The sequence below is a fragment of the Elgaria multicarinata genome, chromosome 1 (genome assembly GCF_023053635.1).
Source record: "Elgaria multicarinata webbii isolate HBS135686 ecotype San Diego chromosome 1, rElgMul1.1.pri, whole genome shotgun sequence".
NCBI classification, from domain to species: domain Eukaryota; kingdom Metazoa; phylum Chordata; class Lepidosauria; order Squamata; family Anguidae; genus Elgaria; species Elgaria multicarinata.
The window spans coordinates 11177256-11195274 of NC_086171.1; the positions used below are offsets into that span (position 1 = coordinate 11177256).

Below are 18019 nucleotides of genomic sequence, written 5' to 3' on the forward strand. Positions count from 1 at the left end.
AGTGCAGGAGGTTCACAATGTCGTCAAAATGACCTGCAAACTTCTGTGAGTGGCCATCAAAATTGGGCAGCATAGTGGGGCCAATAGAGAAAGCAAATGTTTTATAAGGAAAATTAGTGGTTTGCCACCAATATTAAGTGGTGTGGTGGTGGCAGTGAAAAGGGGAAATTTTGCTTCTGCTGCCAAATTTCATAAAATGGGGCTTTCGTCTTGCTACCAAATTTCAGAAATGCAAAAGAAGGCAACAGTGGGCCACAAAAATGGCTGGGGGAGGGGGGGCAAATGCAACCCGTGGGGCACAACTTGCCCAAAAGATTGAATTAAAAGGAGATTGAGTGAGTAGGAGAAAATTAGGCTGAAAGCTGGACCTATTTCACATCCTAGGTATGATAGCAATGCCACCATTCTGTTCATTGTACATCAATGGCTACTAGTCCTGATGTGTATGTGCTGCCTCTAGTATCCGAGGCCGTAAGCCTGTATATACCAGTTGCTGTGGAACATGGGTAGGAGGGTGATATTACACCGTGTCCTGCTTTTGAGTACCTGGCTGACAGCTGGATGGCCACTGTGTGAACAGAGTGCTGGACTAGACGGACCCTTGGTCTGATCCAGCATGGCTCTACTTATGTTCTTATGTTCTTACTGTGGTCACTAGTCAAACTACAGTAGCAATGTTTCAGAATTACTAACATAAAAAGTGGAATTTGTTGCAGCAACTTGTTAAGTACTATTTATGTCTCAATAGCGGAAACACTTTTACATGTGTTTAACCTCGTGTCATCAAGAGTTGGAGTCAGATTTCAGTGTTTGAAAGCAGGAGACTGGCCCTTGGATTGTAAAGCAGGAGACTGGCCCTTGGATTATAAATAGTTTGAAGCAAGGGGCCTGTGTGTATCTATGTGAGGTTATGCATATGAATAATGGTAAATAGAAGGTATCAAGGCAAACTAGCTCAACATAACCAGAAATGGAACACAAAAAAGAGTATTTGGAGTTGCCCTAAGCAATAGAGCAAATATGTGGTCTTCAGAATCAAGGATTCTCCTCTGTTCACTTAAATTATGGTAGGAAGAATATATTTATAAGGGGGAGACCCTAATTTATTTTTCTGGTTTCCTAACTGACATTAAGCCAGAGTTCCCAGGTTTGGACATAAGTTGGTACTCTGTCTTAATGCAAGCCAGTATCTTTATTCTTGAGCTGGTACATGATGAGGGAAGGGGAGGAACACGCAGCCCTGACACTCATTCCCAGCTAGAGATGTGCAAGTCAGCAGAACTCAAGTTTGCCAAAGCTCAAATCCCCTCTGGAATACCGTATCAGATTACAAGCTTTGTTTTTTGCTTTTTATATGAAAATCTGTAAATATTTCGCCAAATGCATGCATCTTTGAAATGTACACGTTCTTCTCCAGTTGATTAAAGCACACTTGTGTGCATTTTTCCAAAGTAAACATTTTTCCTGTGCATTTTTCAAATGCACGCATGCTGTCAAATTATTTATTTATTTTGTCCGCAAGTCACATTGGAAGCTCATAAATGTATGGACTTTGACTGCTGTTTGCATTCGAGTCTGTGTTCAGTCCAGAAAGTGTGAATAAAGGAAATCCTGACCAAAAACGAACTGAAATGGATTTCTCATACATCCCTATTCCAGCTTGGCCTTGACGGTCATTCATAAACCAGAATTTATGAAGCTTCAGTTAGTTCTCCAAACCAAGCCATGATGAATGTGAGGATCTGAGGAACCTATCCTGCCTGCTACCATCCAATCATTAAAAACCCCCACACCTGTCATTTCTTTCAGCTTCATAAGGCCATATTCAATTCATTTGCTAATATTTTGTATTTTATTTTATTAAAGCTACGTACCTTTGGCCCCATGACTGAATGTCCTGGATTTCCATCATTTCCAGGAGGTCCTGGATATCCTTGATCCCCCTAAACATGCACATAAAGACCTCTTTATTAAAGTGTTGGTTCGGGTTTGGAGGAAAGTACCAAGGGTAGGTGTTCTTTTGTAAAATACTGACCAATGGTCTAATGGAAGGCCCTTCTGCAAGTCACGCCTTTCACAAAATGGCAAAGTAGGAAGGATGCATCTATTTTATACGATTCTGACAGGAAAGGAATTGAAAGCATAACTGTCCGTCATGCAATGTACCGCACACCATCTGTTAGGAAGGGTCACAGCTTAATGACAGAGCAAGTGCTTTGCATGGGGAAAGTCCCAGGTTCAAGCCCTGGCATCTCCAGGCAAGTTGGGGAAAGATTCCTGTCTGAAACCCTGGGCAGCTACTGGAGACCAGGGGGTGGGGAAACCCAGGTCTGGGGTCCCAATCAGGCACTCTGGGGCCCTCAGATGGCCACACCCGCCTTCTTCCTCCTTTGCAGGAACATGGGGTAGAGCTGTGTTTATCTCCATCACTCCCCTTCGGAGGAGTGACGGGGGCTAATCCAGCTCGGTTCACTGCACATGGGGTTTCCTTAACCAGGAAAAGCCTGTGTACATTGAAGTCTGGACCCTGGGCCAAGCACCAGGTGGAAGACCTACCTGGCCAGGGAGCAAATGATGTCAGGTGGCCACAGCCACACCCAACCAAGAGTATTTCTGCACCCCTGGTATAGACAAGATTCAGCTGGATGGATATAAGGCAGATCCGTGTGTTCCAATGTATGTGCAAGCCCAAGAGGTCACTTACCTTATTGCCAGGTGGCCCACGAAATGAAGGTCCAGGGCTACCAGTTGCACCTTTGATTCCAGGTTCACCCTTAAAGGAAAGAGATTTGTTTTAGTGGAAAGGAAAGCTAGAAGTGGTGGGAAGGATGGGAGGGTTACAAGTGGAAGACATCAGGCCTGTTCAAACAACACACTAAGCCATGGTTAGTCCGCTAACCCCTTTGCAGCAAATGGTTAGTGAGTGTGTTTAAACCATTGCTATGTAACCACCATGGTTAGGAATGGTTCACACATCACACTAAATCATGGTTCACATGACACGCTAAGCCAAAATGTTTCACTCAAAATGCTTAATCATTGTGGCTTAGCATGTTGTCTGAACAGGGTCACCATCGTCAGGACCCCCAGTAAAATTCCATGAATGAGGCAGGGCAGATTCAAAATAAAAGCCATATCTAGGAGGAACTGTTATCTAAGCACAAAACTAAACCAGCTGATATACGAATATCCTATGGTTTGGGTCTCATACTGAGAATAGAGCCATTAAAATCAATGGGACTTGCATTAGTTGTGATTGTTTTCAATACGTCTACTATAAGTATGAAATCCAACCCATAGGATATCCGTTGATCAGCTGGTTTAATTTTGTGCTGTTGAGCACTATAGAAATGCAATAAATAAATAAATAAAATAATAAAGTAAAACAAAAAATAAAATGGCTGAGTCACAACATTAGAACAGACTTCAAGGGTCATCTCAGTTTTCTGAACTAACACAGATGGACAGCAATTGATCATAATGCATCCCCAATGCATTTCTCTCTCTCCATACACACACACACACAATTAAATAAGCATGAAAAAACTTATATATAAATAAATGCAAAACACATTTCGACCATCAGTTGGTCTTCTTCTGGCAATGCCACAATTAGAATTTCTTATATACAAAAGCAAATGTATTACTATTCTGCAATAAGAAATAGTAATCCTGCAGTCCCAATCTGTATCAGGGTACCTGTACCTACTCTAGAGTAAAACTGAAAGCAAGACATAGCTAACAACTGCATCTTTAAAGAAATGTCTGGTTTGACCCCAAGATTGCAATGGAACACAAGAGGTCAAATACCAACAGAAATAGTCAGACCACCTTTAGTATACAGAGCCCATACAGGGTGAAGCAATACAGAAATGAACCAAACATACCTTTGGTCCCGAGGGCCCTGCAATACCTTTTGGACCATCCAGTCCTTGAGCCCCTTTTTGTCCATCTTCACCCTGACCAAAAAAAATCCAAAGCCCAGTATCAGTACAAAGTTGTTTTCACCTGAGATAGATAGATAAGTGGATAGATGGGTCGATCGATGGATGAATGGATGGATAAATTGGGTTGGGGGTGGGGAGAGAGAAATATATAATGAAAGCACAGATATTAGATGACAGCCTGAACTGGTTAACTAGCACTTCTGTTTCTGAATACTTTTCAGATCAGGCCAACACAATGGAAATAATAAACAGCTGTCTTGGAATGGGGTCTCAAAGGCTACCAAAAATTAAATGCCAGGCATTTGTCATCTCCAAACAGTAAAAGGTCCCAAACACTTCCCTGGCAAGCTGTTTTTCTAGTTTCTGGAAAGAGACACACAAATTAATTGCAAGACCTGCTGGGTAGATACTAGATGTTATACTTTCAAAAATGGAAAAATCAGCCATTATTTGTTTCTTTGTCCCAGCAGTCAGAGGTTCAGTCTGAAACCTGCAAAGCAGCTACTAACGCCTAATCCAATTGACAAGACAATCCTATGCATGTCTGTTCGGAAATAAGTCCCATTAAGTTCAGATAGGGGTGCGATCCTATGCATATTTAGACAAAAAAAAAATCCTACAACTCCCAGGATTGCTCAGCCACCCGGCTGGGGAATGCTGGGAGTTATAGGACTTATTTTTCTGTCTAAGCATGCATAGGATGCACCCTAAGTGTATAGAAGATCGCACCCTAAGGTTTGCTGCCTCCTACACTCCATCTTACAAATTGTGACTAGATGCAGACCTTGGCTTCAACATTTAAGATGCAATCCTATCCATATTTAGACAGAAAAATGTCCTACAAATCCCAGCTTTCCCCACCAAGCATGGGACTGCAGCTTTTTCTCTCTCCTCCACCCCCACCCTGCTGCTTTGCTTAAGATCCAACCTGATGTAGAGGTCTGGAGAACTTGAAAGGTCACTAATAAAGGAACAGTCTAACTGTGATCTGGGAGTTGAAGCCTTGTGGGCTGCATCTGTCTTGAAGCTCCCTTAAGTTGAGATGTCTTTTTCTCCTCATGTAAAACCACTATTTGTCATATCCAGTTACTTTGACTAACAGCATAACTACCTAAAGCTGCTTCCAGATCTCCTTCAGTGATTTGTAAAAGAAGTATTTTCTTATTTATTTGTTGTTGTTACATTTATAACCCGGCTTTTTTCACTCAATGAACTTCACGGCTGAGTGGGGTCTAGAACCCAGGTCTCCAAAGTGCCAGTCTAACATTATAACTACTATACCATGCTGGCACTCTAGTGTTGAAAATATTTGAACTAGAAAATATTAGTGAAGACACATCACTATGCAAAATTTGCAGTCATACAAATTTGTTCATTGAGGATTTTTTTTTACCTCTCTTCACACTTCCAAAACACATATTAAATCATACCTTTGGGCCCATGTCCCCTTTTCCTGGCAATCCCTCTGGGCCTCTTGCACCAGGCAGTCCTTGTTCCCCCTGAGGTAAATAAAATAAGGGTATTCATTTCATCCAGTATTTATACATTTCTATTACACCCTTCAATAAAATTGTATTTCACGGGTAGCTTACATAAAGTAAGAAAATAAATAACATACCAAACAACATGTTAAAACAGGTATAAAGTATCAAGAAGATTAAAATGTCAGCAACATAACACATATTAAGGATTCAAAGACTTGGGGAACAAAGAGTCTTCACAGCAGAGCTGGCCTCAGTATTAGATAGAGAGCAGATACCGTGGGGAGGGGGTCAGCAGCCTTTCCCCTGAAACCAATGGAGGCTGGTGGCTCCGATGTCAATGGGGCTGTGAATTCGCTCTGGTTTTCAATCAGAACCTGCCAGAGCTCTAAAGGAGCTATCCAAGCTGCCAAACCCACTTAAGGGACAGGAGTCAGCATCTTGGATAGATCCTTTAGAATTCCAACTGGTTCTGATTGAAACCCAGCGGGGATGAAAAATGGCAAGTGGCACAAATAAGATTTGGCCTGACTGAAACTGAACAAACCTTCTATTATTATATTATTATTATTATTATTATTATTATTATTTATATAGCACCATTAATGTACATGGTGCTGTACAGAGTAAAACAATAAATAGCAAGACCCTGCCGCATAGGCTTACATTCTAATAAAATCATAATAAAGCAATAAGGAGGGGAAGAGAATGCACCAAACAGGCAGTATAAAAGTCAGAACAATTCAAGTTTTAAAAGCTTTAGGAAAAAGAAAAGTTTTTAGCTGAACTTTAAAAGCTGCGATTGAACTTGTAGTTCTCAAATGTTCTGGAAGAGCGTTCCAGGCGTAAGGGGCAGCCGAAGAAAATGGACGAAGCCGAGCAAGGGAAGTGGAGACCCTTGGGCAGGTGAGAAATATGGCATCAGAGGAGCGAAGAGCGCGAGCGGGGGAATAGTGTGAGATGAGAGAGGAAAGATAGGAAGGAGCTAGACAGTGAAAAGCTTTGTAGGTCAACAGGAGAAGTTTATATTGGATTCTGAAGTGAATTGAAGCCAATGAAGAGATTTCAGAAGTGGAGTAACATGGTCAGAGCGGCGAGCCAAGAAGATGATCTTAGCAGCAGAGTGGTGAACAGAAACCAACGGACTGATGTGAGAAGAAGGAAGGCCAGTGAGAAGAAGGTTGCAGTAGTCCAAACGAGAAATAACCAATGCATGAACAAGAGTCTTGGCAGAAGAGACAGACAAAAATGATCAAATCCTGGCAATATTATACAGGAAAAAACGACAGGATTTAGCTACTGCCTCAATATGAGGAATAAAGGAGAGCGAGGAATCAAATATAAAGGAATCAAATCTACCAAATTGGCGAGGAGGAGGAGTGCACATGACTGAAACTTGACTTTACGTTTTAGGCTGATATCTGTATGTACCATAAACAAAACCGTGTTACCTTTTTCCCTGCTATTCCCATTAGTCCTGCTTTCCCACTTTCTCCTGGAAATCCTGGTCTTCCTGGCTCGCCCTTTGAAAGAAGAAGCAAAGTTTCAACACACAGTTGGATTAATTTGGTAAAGTTACATTATTTTTTATTCTGGTGCCTAAAATGTGACTTCGTAGGCCTGAAAGATAGCAAAGGGTTGTTTCTTTTATCTCAGAAATATATACAGTACTTTAACGTGCTTTAATATTCTCTTTGCTGTCACTGCTTGTTCATTTACCCTCTCCAAGCATAAAAACAGTGACCAGGCAAAGAGAAGGAGACACATCCTTCATTTGCCTCTGGGCATTTGTACGAGTTGAATCCAGAGGGAAAACACAAGCGAACAGGCAGAAGCAAGGAGGAGGTGGACCCATTCAGGCAGGGGATCACTGAGGCCATCTTGCCCAAGGGCTCCCCTAATCCTGGAGCCGGTACTGTTGCCAAGAAACAGTGCTATTGATTAATACTCGCATGCTATTAACAATGGCTGCAACAGGCATATATTTTGTACTCTGGTGCCTGGACCAGACTTCGAAAAACATCACAAGAAGCAACCCTGAGTGTTATGCGATTGCCAGACCCACATCCTGAAAAGAAGTTTGGAGGCTTCATTTCCCTGGGTAAGAAGTCAACACATTCTAGGTATGTGTGTGAAACAGGCTCACCTTAGGTCCAGGTAGTCCAATTCCTGGTGCTCCCACATCTCCTTTTAGTCCAGCTGCACCTTCTTGTCCCTTGAAACAACAACATTTATCTTAAGTACAGATATGATATCCGAATTTGGTATTAATACAATAAGTCTTATTTTTATTTATTTGTTTATAATTTTATTTATAACAGTCAAAGGTTTAATCATCTCTTGGCAACCAAGTGTTTAAGGGCATTTCCAGATGCTTGTGAACGTAAGAAGAGCCATGCCAGATCAGGCCAAAGTTGTATCTAATCTAGAATTCTATTTACAGAGCGGCCAACCGGATCAGCCCAAAAGGAGGACATGAGTGCCATAGCACCCTCCACCCCACGTTCCCTAGCATACTGCCTCTGACATTGGAGGGAATATATGGCATTAGCTGTCATGGCTAGTAGCCATTGATAGCCTTATCCTCCATGATCCTTGCTGTGTAATAGAGTGCTGCTAGTGTTAATTTGGAGCAGGGAATCTAGACAGCTTCAACTAAGGTAAAACTTTTGTTACAGGACTGCAAACAAATTTACGCTGCGAATAAATACTGGTAACAGGAATGCCTAAATGTCTGTAAAATTCATCTTTGAAACATGCTGGTTGGGTTTGAAAAAAATCTCCTGAGTCCATGAGGTTCATCAGATGAGCATTTTATCACCTGCTCGTCCAATTACGGATGTGCGAATGACCTTTAGACGACGATGTCCACCTCCTGTGTGCTTCCCGCTCTTTCTGCTTGTTTTTCCATCACAAAATAGACCCCTTTTAATCTGACTTTTTAAATTAAAAATGGAATGTGCCGTGATCTCCTGCTATGTGCAGGAAAAGTAGAGCAATAAAAATGGCCCCTGAATGGGCCACGTGGTCTTTGTTTACTTCCTCTTTGCCCCTCTACAGAAAAGAGAAAGTGATGAGGGATCTCCTTTTCCTACTAATATCCACTGCCAGACTCAGACAATAAATAGAAGGAAACAAATTCCACTTTGGCCACACTATTTCTGGTCCCAGCAGAATATGCAGAGACTAAGAACACAAGCTGGAAGGAGCCAATATTGTATTTCACAGTAACAGAATAGACTAAAGGGAAAAGACTGAAACAAGATTCCAGATTATGGCCAATGTCCTCAGCACTGACAATAATTATTGTACTTTTAATATATAACGTTATGTGTTGTTGTTTTTTAACAACCAAGAGAAAGCCTTAAGCTTTGGTCAGAACGTGGTCATGTACAACTCAGAAGAGATCACCCACTGATATTGCAGATATTTCCCACAAAGGTCAAGGATGGAATGTGGTTCAAAAAAAGAAAGAGAAAAAGAACCCAGTGTTTTCATTCTGTTGCTCCCATCGAGTAACATCCTTTAAGAAATTATTTATCTTTGACCAGAAAAAAAATTGTCTGAGAGAGAGCATTTGGAGTGATGAGAGCATCTTGTATTTATCCACTTACATTTTCAGTTAGTCACGTAGGTACAGATCAAGCAGATATTTAGGAGGAGAGATCCTTGGGAAGAGATATTTCGTAGAAGAGTTTAATTTCTAAAAGAGCGTTTTCAGATGGGGGAGAAGGGGAAATCGTGTTTCCCTGCCATCCCTTTGTCTCTTGCTTCTCTCCCTCAACAGAGACAAGCAGTTTCATCTTTCTTCATACAAGGAACAAAAAGGAAGCAAGTAGCAACCACATGGCACCATTTCCTGTTGTATGCTTCTCCTGCATACAGCAGGAAATGGCCCCAATTATCATTAGAGCCAAGAAGAAACTGATTTTCCAGGTCTTATTTTGTAACACGAAAAGAAACCAGAAGAAGAGGGAGATGTGCAGGATGATCACTGCGTCATCAAATTGACCTGCAGAGATCCGTGAGTAGCCAGACACGAGCATGTGATAAAACAATCATCTAAAGACACTCAGGCCATAGTTAGACCTAAGGTTTATCCCTGGATCGTCCAGGGGTCAAACCTGTTCATCTAGGTGACACAGGGGATCCAGTGCCCAGGCAGGGGCGAACCCTGGATGATCCCAGGATAAACCTTAGGTCTAGCTGTGGCCTCAGATAACTGAGCTAATATCAGCATCACTTTGGTTAGAAGCTATCTTTCCCAGCCCGATGCTCTCCAGAATTTTGGATTACAACTCCCAGGCTTAATGTCAAGTCCTCCAGCCACCTGTAAATTATACTCATGTCAGCTCGCTCACATATAAAACATGTGTGTCTTTTTGTTACATGAAAAGGAGCATGGAGGAAACAGGAGCAAAATAAGCTGTCCTTCCTTGCCATAACCTGGCGTACTCTGCTGCTTTAAGCATTTTTCTCCCAACCTAGCTTATTTCTTGTATTAGATCCAGAATCAAAGCAGCTGGAGACTGTATGGAGTAGTTTTCACTTGTCTCCCCTGCATGCTCCTTTTCATGTAAAGGGTAGACCCCTACACTCCCATTTTATATTTAAACAGGTAATGCACATGTATGGTTGCTATGTCACATCTAGTTTGACGTAAGTGTCAAGGACCAGTAGAGCCTTTCTGTTACCTGGGCAAAGAAAATGTAAATTCTTGCCCTATCTTTCTGCCCAGGCAAGGACCATTTAGGAGTCCCATTTTGGTTCCCCTGACCTTCATCTCTATGTTTATAACAATATGTCCTCTGCAGACAGGTGCAGCTTCCTACCACACATTCATCCACATTTCACACAGACATCTACAGGTATCAATAGATATACCACTGTTGAAAGCCTGCTTTAAACATCAGTCACACAACCAATTAATAAAACAAAATTCTCTTTAGCTGCAAATTGCATGTCTCAAAGGCCCTATGACCTCAAGTCTGAAATTGTTCCATTGTACAATATATTAAGTTTAAATACTACCTTTGCCCCAGGTAGGCCCATGCCTCGCGACCCTTTCACCCCAGGTGCACCTTTCAGACCTGGAACACCCTAAAAAGATACAGTGTTCAGTTCATAAATATTGATCTGTCAGATACTAATGATACTGAAAAGAATGTCAATGATACTGAAAAGAACACCTTACAAGCACAAGGGAATGAGGTCACAGATATGTACTGCAAATCCCAGTGACTGGGTTCGCATGTTCACTACAGCTCATCATCCTAACTTAGTGTGTGTGTGGCATTGGTTCTAGGTGGTTTATAGACCCACCCCAACAAGCTACCCTTGCCGGGTTCAAACAACACAAGAAGACATGCCCAGAGAGGGCAATTATGTAAATTGGCCCAGCACACACAGGTTGGTTAACAAGCCACTGCAGCTTGTCAACTACCCTTGTGCCATGTGAATTGGCCCACAACTGTGTGTTCACTTGTGAATTCAGAACACTCTTAAACGTTCCTTGTTTTTCCCCCTCGTTGCCTGAAATTCCTTTTGTCTTATGTTTTGTATTAGAAACCTTGATGCCAAAAGAATAGGTTGAAAGGTTCACGACTCCCAAAAGTTCTTTTCACACATCATTTACATAATTAGGCTACGTTTTGTATTGTAAGTATTAAGCCCCATCTCCTCGAGGAATCCCTTTTGATCCTTTAACTTGGAGATGCCAACGATTGAACCTGCATGCAATAACTTGGTTGACATGATCACTTCAGCCAATCATAGCTTATTAGCCATGGTAGGTTATGGCGCCCATGGGCATCAGGTTGGCAACACAAGCATCTGCTGCAGCAGCTTCTCATTATATGTGAACCCAGTAAGGGTGGAGTGTTGGGGTAGTTGACAAGCCATCCAGAACTCATGGGCTATTTTAGGGTTGTGGGTGGCTTGTCAACCACCCCAACAACCCACTCTTGCTGAGTTCACTGCACCCCAAATATTCAAAATGGAAGCTGCCGCTGCAATGAGAAACTCCATGGGGAAATTCACCCACCGCGGCTTCTCATTACAAATGAACCAGGCCAGTGTGCGTGTTCTGTACTGAGCTATGGCCCCTATGTACAAATGGTCATCATAACTAAAACAAATATACTTTAAAACATTAAAGTAATTAAAAATAAGAAATACCAACAAATGAAAACCATGGATTATTGTTTTTAACAACCAAGACCAGTCATTGATGGATACATTCATTGTGCTCAGCTTCGTTCTACAGCTCAATAAAATTTACTGATTTACAAAATGAAATAAATATACTTTATTTTCCTGCTCCAGGGCCAAACTTTGAGCTCTTTACTCAGGTTTACATCTGTCAGTTTCAGGGAAATACTTCCAAGTTGCAAAAAATATTGTGTTATTGTTGGTGGGGCAAAGAACAAAAGCAAAAACCAAACTAAATGTGGATGATTTCACCCCAAAATCCTTGCATATTACAATAATTCATTATATTCTATTGAATGGATCTGCTCATTTTTTGACACTGGTTATTTTGAACACCTGTTGTGACATGCCATGTAAAAATGATGCTCTGTTGCATAAAAAGTAATACCCCACTATGAGTATGTTACTTACTGATGCCAATGCTTTAAAGCAAACACCACTGGGTCATTTGGTCTGCCTGTCCTTCAATAAACTTAGTTCTGACTTCTGAGAAGAAGGCCATCCTGATTGTCAACCCTAAAAACATTGGTGGGTTTAATGAAACTGTGTGCTGCCTTAATTCCAAGTACTGGATTATGAATCAGAGTTCAAATATGTATGCAGTCAAGTTGACCCCTGAGTTAAATTACCCAAACATGGAAGTGTATCAGGACTGGACAGTTCCAAAGGACCCAATACATTTCACTTGGCTGTGGTTTTACAGTGTTGTTGCCATCAATAGGAATAACATTGATGCCCATATATGTTCATAAACCAACAAAAATACCTAGCCAAAATGAGTTATTACCCTCATGCATTTACCTGATCTCCTTGGATGCCAGCTCCAGGTGGTCCCATAGGACCTTGCGTTCCACCCATCCCTCGCTCGCCCTGTATGAAAAACGTGCTCTCATAAATTATAGTTTTAATCAAAGCATCATCATGATCATGATCATCATCAAACTATTTTTAACTTGCAATGCCTTGATTGCATATTAACTCACAAACTATTCAGAAGGAACATTTCCTGGGAGAAAAGACCATGGGATAGAGAACATTTGGGAAAGTCATCAGACCAAGTCAGAACGCAGTCAGGATCAATGTGTATGTTTATGGCATCAAATCTAGGCCTACTTCACAATCTAAGCAACTGTTCTGTATATTTCCCCTACATTCATTGATTCCAAATTTATTCCCTGCCCTTCAGTTTCTTGGGGCATAGTCGGCATGGCAGTATACAATTTATAACGTTGGTCCTATACATTGTACCTTAACGCCTTTGATGGATAGGCCTGGTGCTCCAACTGGTCCTGCTGGCCCTTCGGAACCTTTTTCACCCTGGAAATATTTGACACTAATGTTAACTGAAGCTCTTTCAGTAGTCCCTCAAGACTCCTGTAAAACCACCAAACGTGTAATCAGAAATTACTTCACAGCAAGTTTCAGTTCTTTAATCTAGTTCAGCCTTTCCCAACCTAAATAACTTGTGACCAGGATACCTGAGATAACGCCTTCTTGTTTACCAACCTGCCCCGTCACTGAGGTCATTGGAGGGCATGCTCCTGGTGGTTCCCCATGGACCGATGGCCTGATTGGAGTCCACCAGGACAAGAGTCTTTAGTGTGGTGGCCCCTTCTTTTTGGAACTCCCTGCCCCTGAAGGTCGCCAACACTAGGCTGCTTCCGGTGCCTCCTGAGAACTTTCCTTTTTAAGGAAGCATTCCTCAAATGATCAGCCACCATTGTTTATTGGTATTTCCTTTTAAATTGATCAATTTTAATTTGCTGTTGTAATCTTTTTACTGTTTTATTCCTATGTGCGCTGCTCCAGAATCTATTTTAGATATGGAGTGGTATATAAATATTATAAAGAAAGAAATAATAAATAAACCTAGCCAGCCAGCATGGCTAGCAGTTCTGTATTGGCAAGGAAGAGTTTAAACCAAGGGTGTTGAACCCTTTTCAGCCTGGGGGGCCAAATTCCATTTCAAAGAAGCTCTCGGGGGCCACATTCCAATGGTGGGAAGGGCTGAAGGCAAAAGGGGTGGAGCCTAAAATACCAGCATATGCTAGCTTCAAGCTTTTACAGCACAAAAGTTGAGAAACCTCCAAGCAATTAGTGGTCAGGGCAAGAGAGCATAGCCATCTGGGGAATCCCAGGAGGGAGAGGACGGATTGGGACCCCACGAGGGCTGGGTTAAGATCCCGGATCTGAGGTTCTACACCCCTGGTTTAAACAGTCAACATGGCTTAAACACACCAAACTGTGCTGGAAGGTTTAAAGGAAGAATTCATTAATTCTTAATTCATCCAACTTTTACAAGAAATTCCTTCCCAACACTACATATGGCAGTCAGTGGACTACTGTGAAAGGCTTCACATGGAGCAGTCTTTGAAAAGCGTTTGGAAGCTTCAGCTGATCCAGAATGCTGTGGACGGTTATAGGGAGCACATGACTCCCTTGTAACAACAGTTTCATGGGTTGCCAGCACGTTTTGGTTGGTTATATGACCTATAAAGCCCCACACAACTTCAGACCAGGCTATTGGAAAGACTGGATTCTCCCTTTTGAGCTTGCCTGGGAAGGCTGTTCTCCCTACTCCACCACTATCAAAGGGCTGTCAGGAACCCAAGAGGGGGCTTTCTTGGTGGCTGCTCCCAAGCTCTGGAACTCCCTGCTAAGGAAGGCCAGGTTAGCTTTGTCTCTGTTGCCCTTCAGACAGCAGGCAAAGACATTTTTTTTTATTCTGACACACTTTTGGCATTTAAGGTGATTTACTGCTTGCAGAAGTTTTAATTTGGTAGGTGTTGGGTTTTTTTCCTCCCTCTTCTTTCTCAGATCCTTCTCAGATCTTTCTCTCCTTATATGCTGTTTGAATTTATGTATTTTTATTGGGATGCATTGTTGTTTGAGTGTTGATGTTTTAATTACATTTTTGTTATTTCATTTGTATTTTATTGTTAGCTACCTAGAGCACTAATTTTGGTGGAAAGGAGGGATGTAAATTTAATAAATATAAACATTGCCTGAATTTTGGAGAAACCTGCTCACATAAATAGCTTACCAGATGCAGCAGTCTCTGTGTAGTTGTGTTCTCCCGTGGCTACCACACTGCTGACTGCATGGGTGAACTGGGCCTTAGACCGTGAGCATGAAGCAAAAAGGAGTTCACCATGATTTTCTAGGAGAAAATCCTCTTCATCCTCTAACACAATATCTATCTCACTTAATACTGGGATATTATATCTTTTGCCATGACAATCTGAAAGCTTCACATGATATGGAAAAGAGAAGCCAAGTTTCTACTGGATGATCTCCTTGGACAGGCTTGTGAATAGCCACTTGGATGTTCACCCATGGTGAATAAAAATTGCTTCCAGGTGACTAACCCAGTAAGGATTTGTTTTGCCTGTTGTTGTTGTTGTTGTTGTTGTTGTTTTTCTTTTAGGCTGCAAATTACTAACACAGACATGTGATAGCAGGAAGGATATTTAACATTTTTGAGGGTTACTAAATTGTGTCTGTATCAACAAGGCTGCCTTTTGGTTGTCAGTGTTTTTTTTAATTGCCCTTGCTTCTTTTCCTGTACCAGCAACCAGCCCTGAAAAAGTTAAGCAAATGAATTTTCCCCAATACCTTTCCCCCCCTTTCCCAGCCCATGTATGGAAAAATGTCATCTACTTAATTTCTGTAATCGTCTTACACTTGCCTCTCCTATTCTTAGTCCCACAGTAGCAATTTTTATTCACCATGGGGGAACTATTGACAAGCTTTTATCATTTCAGTGACCCTTTCCTGCACAACCTACTAGGGGTGGGTGGGAATTAAGTCTAAAGATCATAAAAAGTTGTAGGCAAATTTTGAATTAGGGATCAGTGTATAAAAGATGTGCATATTATATACTGAAGGAGGAAACACTAGAAAAACAAGAGAGCCATCTCAAGCCACAGGGGGCTGTGAATCTTCCGGTGCATATCTGCTAGGACAGGATATATGTGGGAACAGGACATAAACACTGCTTTAATTTCCACAATTAATCATTGTTGTTATATTTTTAAACTGATTAGTTCCTCAGAAGGTTTACATATTTTATTTCCAGAAGCTGGTGGTGATCGTCCATGAAGACGCAAGTGTCCACAGAGATTCATTAGAACATTCCTTGGTGTTAGAATTTCCCAACATGGAATACTAAATGGTATCATCTTTAAGAGTTAGGTCAGAGTGGAATGGAGACTCTGAGAAACCAGGTCCACTTTGAAAGTTTGAGAACAGCCAGAATAACTAAGGACAGATGTGAACTTGCTTGTCTCATCACAGCTACTGAAGGAAGCTATTTCAGGCACAGGAAACCATGCCCTATAAATCAGGGGATGGGGGCAAAAGTAGATCAGGATCTACAGGTAAAACTCTGGATGGCTTGCTACCCTTTCATGTCACTCAAAATCTGATACCTGAGATGGCCACCTCTCTTTGTGTAATGGTAGGACCAGTGCTGGAAGAGGACCTTTTTTCTCTCATCGCCACCAAAAAGCCACCACCACAAAGTGTTCCAAAAGCAGGGAACTGCTGATATCATTTGCCTGATAAGGCTTACTAGACTAAAGAAATGCCCTGTTCTAGGAATGGTGAAGAGAAAACCATTCAGGAACCAGGTGTTATGATGTCCTAATTGTTTCAACAATTTTCACTGTGGAAAACACTTTATTGAAACCAGCAAGTTTGGCACAGATATGGGTGGTTACTGAGGGATCATCGCATCATATATGCCATGGAACAGAAAAGGCAGGGGGAACTCCTCTTCTGCACTCCTAAATGGTAACCCTTGGTCAATGTGGAGAAATATGCTTGTGGTAAGATGATATTGGGGAATCAATGCATTCCTAGACATTCATGCAAAGAGGAGACCAAGGGGGAGATAATACGTTTAGTGAAATGGAAAATATTTACCTTCTGTCCAGGGAGTCCTTCTCCTGGTGGGCCTCTTTCACCTTGTACACCCTCAGGACCACGTGGCCCCTGAGTTTGAAAGACAGTGTTCAGAGTTTAAAAATGGAAATTTAAAGGTATTTAATTTACAGGGCAATTAAATCTGAAATTGAACAGAGATAAAAACAGGGTTTCCCTGATTAGTGCTGAAGAAAGCCTCCTCCCACCACTCCCAGTGACTCTTGTCCCAGCCACTGTGGGGAAAAGCAGTTGGGAGCTGTAAAACCGTTGTGCATCCCTGGTTTAGTGATACAAAGCCCTGTGGGGCTCCAATTCACACATGGAGCTCTCTACAGAGGTAGGAGCTGCCCACCATTTACTTCAGAGTTGTGGAATGCTACTGAAGACCATGGTGGGCAACAAAGCCCCTGCATGCATGTCAGGGCTGTGGGTTGGAAGCGACAATACGTACACCAGCCTTCCTCAACCTGGTACCCTTTTGAACTACAACTCTCATCATTCCTGACCGTTGGCCCTGCTGGCTGGGGATAATGGGAGTTGAAGACCAAAACATCTGGAGGTTTGGTTAAGGATGGTATACATCATAAAACTGATGAAGCGATACTAAATATGTAAGAACATAAGAGCCATGCTGGATCGGACCAAGGGTCTATCCAGTCCAGCATTCTATTCACACAGGGGCCAAACAGCCTATAGGAAAAGCAGGAATGAGTGCGACAGCACCTTCTCACCCATGTTCCCCAGCAACTGGAGATAGCATACAGCCATCAGGACTAGAAGCCATTGATAGCCTTTTCTTCCAGGAATTTATTCAACCCCCTTTTAAAGCCATTTATATTGGTGGCCATCACTACATCCCGTGACAGTGAATTCCATAGTTTAACTATGCACTCTGTAAAGTATGCTCTTTAACAAAATAAACGCCCTTCAAAAACAGACTACCAGTGCTACTTCTGATGTTACACTTTCCACCTGATAGGACAAGCATATTATCTAACAACAACAACAACAACAACAACAACCACATAATGGCATGCATGTGGTCACAGGTGTGAATTACAGAGTACTGCATTTGTCAAATCATTTTAAAATGTCAAATGGATTAGAAAAGTAATTCAAAGAATCTGAAAATAAAAATCCATATATCTTGCCATTTTCTGCTGTTAACAAATAGCAGTAGATACACAAAGAAGACTATGTAATAGGGAAAAATCATTCTATAATGAGCTAAAGACCAAATCATAAGATGTACTGGAATGCACATGTGGATGTACTGCCTCTATAAAAAATAATGGGGGCAGCTCTAGCAGATAGTAGAGCTTCTCATAGGAGCTCTAGTGCCATCTAAAATAGCTGGGTTGGAGCAATAATATATTTCAGTACAATCAGGAGGTTCTCCTGCACACGTTCCATCAAAATAATCCTATTTATGTGAATAGGATTTACAAACCAATG

General features: G+C 41.7%; 2 protein-coding genes across 2 annotated transcripts in view; one reads left to right on the forward strand and one right to left on the reverse strand.

Annotated features, from left to right (window-relative positions):
- Window positions 1-18019, forward strand: part of UMAD1 (UBAP1-MVB12-associated (UMA) domain containing 1) — a 261328-nt gene that overhangs the window by 82570 nt on the left and 160739 nt on the right. The window lies entirely within an intron of this gene.
- COL28A1 (collagen type XXVIII alpha 1 chain) overlaps window positions 1-18019 on the reverse strand; it is a 95800-nt gene that overhangs the window by 32675 nt on the left and 45106 nt on the right. The window contains exons 14-23 of the mRNA XM_063123251.1: window positions 16565-16633; window positions 12887-12955; window positions 12440-12508; window positions 10460-10528; window positions 7575-7643; window positions 6880-6951; window positions 5378-5446; window positions 3888-3959; window positions 2705-2773; window positions 1875-1943 (exon numbers count right to left, since the gene is read on the reverse strand). Coding sequence (XP_062979321.1) covers window positions 1875-1943; window positions 2705-2773; window positions 3888-3959; window positions 5378-5446; window positions 6880-6951; window positions 7575-7643; window positions 10460-10528; window positions 12440-12508; window positions 12887-12955; window positions 16565-16633 — 696 coding nt within the window. The remainder of the gene's footprint in view (window positions 1-1874; window positions 1944-2704; window positions 2774-3887; window positions 3960-5377; window positions 5447-6879; window positions 6952-7574; window positions 7644-10459; window positions 10529-12439; window positions 12509-12886; window positions 12956-16564; window positions 16634-18019) is intronic.